Source organism: Saccostrea echinata, unplaced genomic scaffold (assembly GCF_033153115.1).
Source record: "Saccostrea echinata isolate AGI-Se365-2 ecotype Australia unplaced genomic scaffold, CSIRO_AGI_Sech_v1 ptg000033l, whole genome shotgun sequence".
NCBI classification, from domain to species: domain Eukaryota; kingdom Metazoa; phylum Mollusca; class Bivalvia; order Ostreida; family Ostreidae; genus Saccostrea; species Saccostrea echinata.
In genome coordinates this window covers 3411688-3420000 of record NW_026889782.1, presented here as the reverse complement: position 1 = coordinate 3420000, position 8313 = coordinate 3411688, and the positions used below count along the sequence as shown (strand labels likewise).

Here is an 8313-nt window from a genome sequence, read left to right as displayed (position 1 = left end):
TGTCGAAGTCCAACTTGCCCTTCATAGGGTCGGAAAGTCTCGTCACGTGACTCGCGAGATATAACGTGAAAACTTACTTCCGGGCAGTTGCCAAGGATGGCTTTATCTTTATCAATAATGTACTGGGCTCGGTACGTTGAAAGCCACACAAAACTTACCAGGAAAAGTGAGAAAGCTGTGGATAGCGACAGGGTTTTAAAATTTGTGTTAGATAAAGAGTTTCGCGTTATTACTGCGGTTGTGCAAGCGTCAATGCGAGACACATCTTACAAAGTTCAGGTATGTACATTCGATTTCGCATCAATACATTAGAACAATTTCAAACTATATCTAAGAGTCTGTTCAAGATCTTTAATGTTTATAACTAAAAACTGAGTAAAGTTTATAGATTTAAACTTTTTTTTAATTGCGGGCTGTGGTAATCCAGCGTCTTGGCCTCCTCCACCTCGCCCAAAGAATTCATCATGTTTACAATTCACTGAAAATATTCCGTAAAACATGTAGATTTAGTCAGAGAGTCTAGTGTTGCAAAATTTGACCAAATTCACTATCGATTATCAAATTGAATCAGTAGCATACAATCAATTATACGATCGAATTTAATTATTTAATTTAAAGGTTAAATAAAGTTAACCAGCAAATATTCAGATATCCTCGAAGATGAAAACAATATTTCAATACAAATCTATGAGACCAACTTCAGTTTATACTTAGTAGGAAAATTTGTCTGCCATTTGCAAGAGAAATAGGGGAATATCCTTTGATAATGTTAAAAGATGAACCAGTTTGTATTTAAAAAAATTTTTTTAAAAATGTAGCAACTTTGATTTTAAAATTTTCTATCAATTGTCGCTGACTTGTTGACTTCAGGGATGATTTTTCGATAGTCGGCGATATCATTGTAACACTATGACAGAGACTTGTTTATTTTATTTTATTTTTTTTTTTACTTTTAACAGATATTTCTGGAAAATGAAGAAAACAGTACTGGTACTATAAAGTCATCGACGTGTGAATGTCCAATGGGCCAGTTTCGCTGCCACCATGTAGCTGCAGCTCTTCTGTTTGGGTACATGAAGCATATTCTGTTAATTCATTTGTTTAAAAAAATGCAACAGTTTTGCAGCTTGAAGTCCGATTTTTTTTTTATTTCAGCTGAATTTGTCAATATTTATATTTTGTGTGTTTTATTTTTTTGTCTATTCTAAATCTAAGTGCTTTACTAACTAGTGTATAAAATAATCCTTTAGATATAAGAGGGCAAGCAAGACAGATGTGAAGTGCAGCTGGATCAAGCATCCTAAATCTGCTCCTCCTAAAGCCATAACAACAATGGGGGAAATGTATCCACCCAGGCAAGATTATAGGTAACTCACAAGCACCTTTGTACATTATATATTTGGTAATTAAATAATAAATGAAAGGTTGTGTTATTCATTTGAATATTTCATTCTGTAATGAATACTTGATGTATATACATGTAAATTTAGAGCATTAAAAAGAGAGATGACAGATGCAGATAGATCATATTTGTATGATCAGCTAGGTCATTTGGGTAGATTTACAGGTTTGCTCGATGAACAATATTTTTTTCATCCTTGTCACAAGGGAAACTGTTTCCTCTGAATCAAGGCTCATTTTATGATTTATTTTTGAGTTAATGTTACATTTTTGTTATTAATGGATTTTCATTTATTTTTTAAAAAGTTACATATTTTTTTTTATGTAACACTTTCATCATTTTTAAATTTTCTTTTTTAACATGTCAACTTAGTGTGGCATATATTTTGAGAACATACCGGTATATCATCTACCTGTAATTTCTTTGACCTAGAACAAATATTATTTCCATTTTAAATGTTTTTCATTTTTTCTTAAGTATAAATAATTAATACATTGTAATTCATAAGGTATTTTAAGTATAGACTATTCACAATGACCAAACATATATTGTCAGCTAAATAAAGTACATAACAAGCGTTGACTTACAACATAATATGTTGAAAGTTGTGGCCAATGTAATGGTAATTGCTATTTCATTTATTGCAGCTATGCACTGGATTTTATCAAATGAGCCTGAGTGTGAGGAAATGCCAGCATTACTTATTGAAGACCAGCTCATAAGTGAAGAGTACTTGAATGCTCAGTGCAAGTCATCTTATTTAAGGTATTCAAATTCAAATAAACAGAATATGTAAAAACTTGTGCTCTTTAAAATAATTCATTATTTTTGGCTTTTAAAGAAATGAAGGTGTAAAAACAGATTTTTTATATATACATATATATATATGATTTTTAACATAGGGAGAAACTTGTCATTTGTTCAGAAAAGATTATTGAAACAGCATGGCTGACTACAGGACAAAGAGAGAACTCTTTATGGGCAGCTGTTCGCAAATTGAGAATTACTGCATCTAATTTTGGACAAGTTATTGGTGCTATTAGAAGAAATCGGTAAATAAAATTTACAATGGTTTATTTAATGTACAAAAGCATTACATTTTAAAAATAATATTACTGAATTCTTAATTTGTGGTCTTTTTATTAATAATTTTAAATTAAAACTATGAAATTCATTTTTTTTTTCTTGAAGGCTCTCAGTATCATTAAAGAAAAGATTACTCAGTGCATATAATCTTGAGAAAAGAGCTTCTATTCAGTGGGGACTTACACATGAAAAGAGTGCAAAAGATGACTATTGTAAACTTTCAGAGGTCTCGATATTAGAGACAGGTAAACAATTATCAAATTCAATTTAAATGTTTTTAAAAAATTATCCTACCTGCATTTGCTGTGATGCAAGTTGTTAGCAACACAGGTAAAATTTTGCATCAGTAGTGACCTTAAGTAATAATTTGGAATGAACTGGTCCTTTTCTAGAACTTTGTGACATAAAACAATTTACGTTCAACATTAGATGTTTGTTTTGTTTTCTCATCAGAACATCTATTTCATCTTTAATGAAATGAAGAAATTGATCACTGAAGAATAAAATGGTTTGCGATGTTATGTACATGTTTTGTGATATTTACTTAATTCCCTTGATTTTTTTCTATCATTAAGATACGATTGATAACACATCCATTATTAAGTATGGAATTTTGCCTCTTAATAATCATGATAGCTCAGTTAGTTGTGTTTACTCTGTGATTGGTCACTGCATAATGATGCCGAGTAAAGGTCGAAATTAGAAGCCCTCGATATGAGTGAAAAACTTACCCAATGGTATGTAAAACAACATACATAACAAATATGGTTAAATTTATATTGTAGTTTTTAATTTCAGGCATATGGCTTCATGAATCAGGTGTTCTTGGTGCCTCTCCTGATGGATTTGTCCAAGGTGATCCCAAACATTTGAAGATTCACCTTCAAGGAAAAGTGAGTGCATCACCAGATATTATAGAGGTTAAATGTCCTTTCTCTGCAAGAACAATGTCTATCAAGGATGCCTGTACAAATTTGAAAGATTTCTTTCTAGGTAAGTACAAACCGATTTGAAAGTTTTCTAAAAGAGCCTGGTATATGTAAATTAGTTCTCATTTTTCTTTGATGAAACCATCTTTCATGATTTATGTCTAGATAAAATTATCCTACATTATTTTAGTGAAAGAATAGATGTCGATCTTTTGAAATCATTTTAGAGTGTGACTCTGAGGGTGTCCTGCATCTTAGAGAGAATCATGATTATTGGCACCAAGTTCAAGGCCAGCTTTATCTTACAGGCACCACTTGTTGTGATTTCGTAGTTTGGACACCAGTAAGCATGGAAGTCATTCGCATCCTTCGAGACGAATTATGGGAAATTCACTTGAAAAACATGATTGAATTCTACTTTAATGTGTTTCTACCCTCTCTCCAGTAAAATTTTGACTGACTTTATATTGTACATGAGCATACATGTATATTGGTGCACTCAAAATTTAGCTCAATCCTCTTCTTCAGTATGATAAGCACAATCATAATCTCAGTGCGATTAGCATTTTGTTTGACAAGTTGTGCTTGCTAATAGCATGTCCATAAATAAGTGAACATGAAGCAATACCTAAGACATTAAATTATGAATACCACCAAAGTAAGTAACTATGTTTACTGTAAACAGATCTCTTACATTGCCTTCTTCCCTTAGTGCAGTAAATAAAAAGAGAATTTGAATTTTTGCCAAACTGTTTAATTTTATCATGGTTTATTTTTTGCAACTAATGATCAAAGCAATCATTATCTTAAGCATGCATCACCAGTGTGGAAATTTTGAACAAAATAAGTAATTTAAGATGTACAATTGAGTCCTTTTCACAAAAAAGTAAAAGAAAAGAAATATATACAAACTGCAATTCTAAAGATGCAATATCATTAAAATGAGATCTATGTAATTAGGGTCAGACAACATTTTTAAACAATTTAATTATTTGAAAGGGACGTATAGTTTATATTAAGTTTATATAATTATATTATGCATGATTTCTGAATACACAACATCCTGATTAGACAAGTGCCACAGAATACATTCACTGTAGCATATATACATGTAATGTTCATATATAGTAATTACAATACATGTGAATTATATAACAGTTTTTCTCTAAAAAATAAACATATTGTTTTTCAAAAGTAGTTTTTCAAGCTTTGATTGATATTAAGTTTATTTGGCTTCTTTCAAATGCACAACTGATGTTTCCAGAATTCTATGATGAACTGTGCGCGCATAATTTTACATTATCCTTGTGTTACATGTACCCATTCTCAAGTGTGTTGCTAATGCTGAGGATAACATTACAAATTGTTTAATATTTCTTAAACAAATCTGATTTTAGTATTTAACATGAAAGTATAATAATGAATATAAACATTATAGAGATTTTGTGTACATATTTAGCATGTTTGAAAAGATACAAGTTAGATGTTGTGTACTACTTTAATTCACACCAGTTCTAAATTTCATACTTTTCTGCTATTTCCTTCAACAGAGGAGCTTGCAAATTAACAAGAGCTACACACAGTTGGAAAATTTTAGTGGCAAGATGTCTGTATTGTGCAGGAATGTGATCTAGAATACGGTAGTTCTTGATTCTTTCATTTGCTCGCTCCACATGAATTCGACTTCTCCCAATCTTGTAACAAAGCTGTGCTTCTTCCTTTGTGAAATGACATTTGGATGACAGGAAAGGTGGTATGTTTAATGTCACTCCTGGTGGAAGCTTATCAAATATGTTGAAGCCCTTATCTGCAAGGATCATATCACCTGGCTTCAACATATCCAATACACCACAGTGATCAACAATGGCAGCATCAGAGGTGGATCCAGGATAGAGTTCTGAACAATACACTAAAGCACCATTTGGTGCTACACACGTGACAGCTTTTACTGTATGGCGACTTTTGTAGTTGCTGTAAGATAGCGACTGGTTATTCATGTCTGATGGTACATCCTGTGTGATTTCGGTGGCATCCATTGCTATTCTCGCAGAGGAAAACTCCTCAAATGATTTGGGCATTGACCCTTTGCATTTTAACTGGGAGGGTATCCCAACAGCCTTCATCACTCCTTCAAATAAAATTTCATGCAGCGCTGTAACATAGGTATTCAATATGTTGGAGACAGTACTTTTACTGGTGTTAAATCTTTCTGCTAAATCCAAATCCCTTAAATTAAGGCGTAACTTCATAAGAGTCATAAGGAGCTGGTCACTGGTACTGATCCCTTGTACTGTCCATCCATTATAGTATTGGAATGGGGCCATTCTTTCCAACAAAGACACCAGTATATTGAAAACTTCTGAGGGAAATGAAGTATATAACAGCATCTATAACAAAGCAAAACAACCATTTATAAATTATGATCAATGAATATTGCCACATGTATACTATTTTTATACAAAATAAACATCTTGTGTGGTACCTAAGTGCAAGAGAAGGTTTTGTCACAAAGAATACATCTGTGAAATATGAAAACCCGAGCACCAACCTTTCAAAAGTTATGGCCAAGATTAAAATTTTTCAACTGTATGTCAGACAAAGGTCAAGGTCAAAATTGTTGCTATCCAAGTGAAGGTCTTTTCACAAAGATGTGAAAACCTTGGAACTAACCATTCGAAAGTTATGGCCAAAGTAAAAAGTTTTCAAAAGTGGCTCGAACTCCAAGGTCAAAGGGGGTCAAAGATGTTGGTATCTAAAGGAAGGTCTTGTCAAAAAAAAAATCCACTTGTAAAGTATGAAAGCCCTAGCATCAACTGCTCAAAAGTTATGGCCAAGGTTAAAGTTTAGTTAAAATTTTGCAAAAGTGGGTCAAACTCCATCACAAGGAATACATATGTGATACAAGAAAGCCATACATTGTAGGTCCAACCAGTCAGTAGGTTTGGGCAAGGTCAAATTTCTTGCGGCCAAACAGACTAACGGACAGCTAATCAGACGGACGGACACAACAATTAAATCTATATGCCCCCAAATCTTCGATTAAGGGGGCATAAAAATATGCTCAAATAACATACCTTGTCTGGGTCCTGTATTATGTTGCAAATTGTAAAGGCTTGTTTTTTCAGTTTTAGTGACTCTAATTCTCTTCGGAGCTCTTTCACTCTTTCTGCTAAATCAACACTTTCTGTAATGATTACAAAACAATATTAGCAATATCAACATTAAACCATAGTAGGTATTTAACATCAGGGTGGTATATAGTATAGTATAGTATAGTAGTATAGTCAAATAAGGGTAGTAGCTAGTGTATGAATTAAATTTGGTACTGAAAGAAGTTTGAACCCCCCCCCCCCCCCAACCCACCCCCAAGCATGATATTCTATTTTCATATAAGGCTCTATAAGACACATAAATATGTCAGTGAGGCCACCTTTAAAACAATGTTTGTTTTTCCTCTCCAGAATCAGAGTAAAAAAATAGGATTGGCAGGGTAAGTTGCACCATGTCGGTAATTGTTGACGTAATGAAAAAATTCAGAAAAAAGTTCTTAAAAAATTGTTTCCTGGAGGTTATGTAAAAATTTTGTGTAGGACCATTTTTAGCCAGTTGGTCTGGAGAGGGCAAACAAACAATTTTATTAAGATAGCCTGACTTATTAAAAATAGACATAATAATATAGGCATAATACAAATAATGTCCATCTGATATAATTTTTTTTTCAATACCTTTGGATGCCTCTGGAAAATAAGCAGTATAACTGTGATCAGCGTGGATCCCTCCTTCACACTGTGAAGTTGTCATTGCACATTCTCCATCAAACCCTTCTGTCAAGCATACAAATAAATTACACACAAAGTAATATTTTTATGAAAAGCATCATAATGAAAGGATAAATTACTGCAGTCTTTGCAAACAATAATCTTACAGGGCATGCAAAACAAACTGATATGAAAATATAAGGGCTCCAATACTTTAAACCTTTTGTGAGCATGACCCAGTGGATAAATCAGGTGATAAGTGAAAGTCTTGCCAAAATGAAAATTGTTTTACCTTCAGTACTTCCAGAAACTGCATAGTCGTGGTCATTGTGGTTTAGCTCTGCTTGTCTGGGTTGCTCTGTATTGAGGGTTCCTTCTGTTTCTGTTTCAGTAATTTTGCGTCTGTAAAATATTATTTTTATGCTCTTCAATAAACAAATATATATATTTTAAAAGTTAAAAAAAAATAATAGTTATAAATATACAATTATCATTGAAAACCAAGCTAACTCTCATATACATTACATATAAATGATACATATACATATATACATATAAATGAAGGAGGAGATGAAAAAGAGTCATATTGACATAAATTTTAGAAAGCAACCATGTATGAAGATCTGTCAAGTAAGAAATATTTACCTTTTTGGCTCGACAAAGTCAGGAAAGCAATTATTTTTGCTGTATACAAAAATTGTCGGCCCATTCTCTTTTCTCCCATCTTTAAAGTGGCAACTGCAAATTCGATCATTACTATTGTATTCTCTATCTGCTCTCCTGAAAAGGTTGAGGATAAATTCAATACTATATAATCAAATTAATAATTTAAAAATTGTTTGTACAACATTATTTAAACTCACATCTATAAATAGCAGTTAGTTTACTTTCATATGTTTAATGTAAACTTTTGGTGTAATGCTACATCGTATCCTGTATGACCGATTAGCTAGGGGTGTCCACACTGTGGCTCGAACCTACAACCCTCAGATTCAAAATCCAACGCTCTACCGACTGAGCTAAAGGGTTAACCCACTACCTAGTGCTAGTAGGAGCGTGGCCTCACTATATACAACACAAAGGCACTTTTAACTCTGTTACACTTCCCCCTTCTTGAGATTTCTTACCCCTGAGAAAT

The 8313-nt window shown here is 32.8% G+C and overlaps 2 protein-coding genes across 2 annotated transcripts; one reads left to right on the top strand and one right to left on the bottom strand.

Moving 5' to 3' along the window:
- The first annotated feature begins 108 nt into the window (after positions 1 to 108).
- On the top strand, positions 109 to 3975 carry LOC133198578 (uncharacterized). Its single transcript, XM_061334646.1, has 9 exons — positions 109 to 279; positions 960 to 1069; positions 1251 to 1367; positions 1491 to 1567; positions 2050 to 2167; positions 2305 to 2454; positions 2594 to 2733; positions 3287 to 3481; positions 3645 to 3975. The coding sequence occupies exons 1-9, from the start codon at positions 118 to 120 to the stop codon at positions 3863 to 3865; spliced, it is 1290 nt and encodes a 429-aa protein (XP_061190630.1). The 5' UTR covers positions 109 to 117; the 3' UTR covers positions 3866 to 3975.
- A 191-nt stretch (positions 3976 to 4166) lies between these two features.
- LOC133198577 (uncharacterized) lies at positions 4167 to 7987 on the bottom strand. The gene is made up of 5 exons (XM_061334645.1): positions 7821 to 7987; positions 7468 to 7577; positions 7143 to 7241; positions 6492 to 6601; positions 4167 to 5804 (listed from the first exon to the last, which is right to left on the bottom strand). The coding sequence occupies exons 3-5, from the start codon at positions 7216 to 7218 to the stop codon at positions 4932 to 4934; spliced, it is 1059 nt and encodes a 352-aa protein (XP_061190629.1). The 5' UTR covers positions 7219 to 7241; positions 7468 to 7577; positions 7821 to 7987; the 3' UTR covers positions 4167 to 4931.
- Between the last annotated feature and the right edge of the window lie 326 nt (positions 7988 to 8313).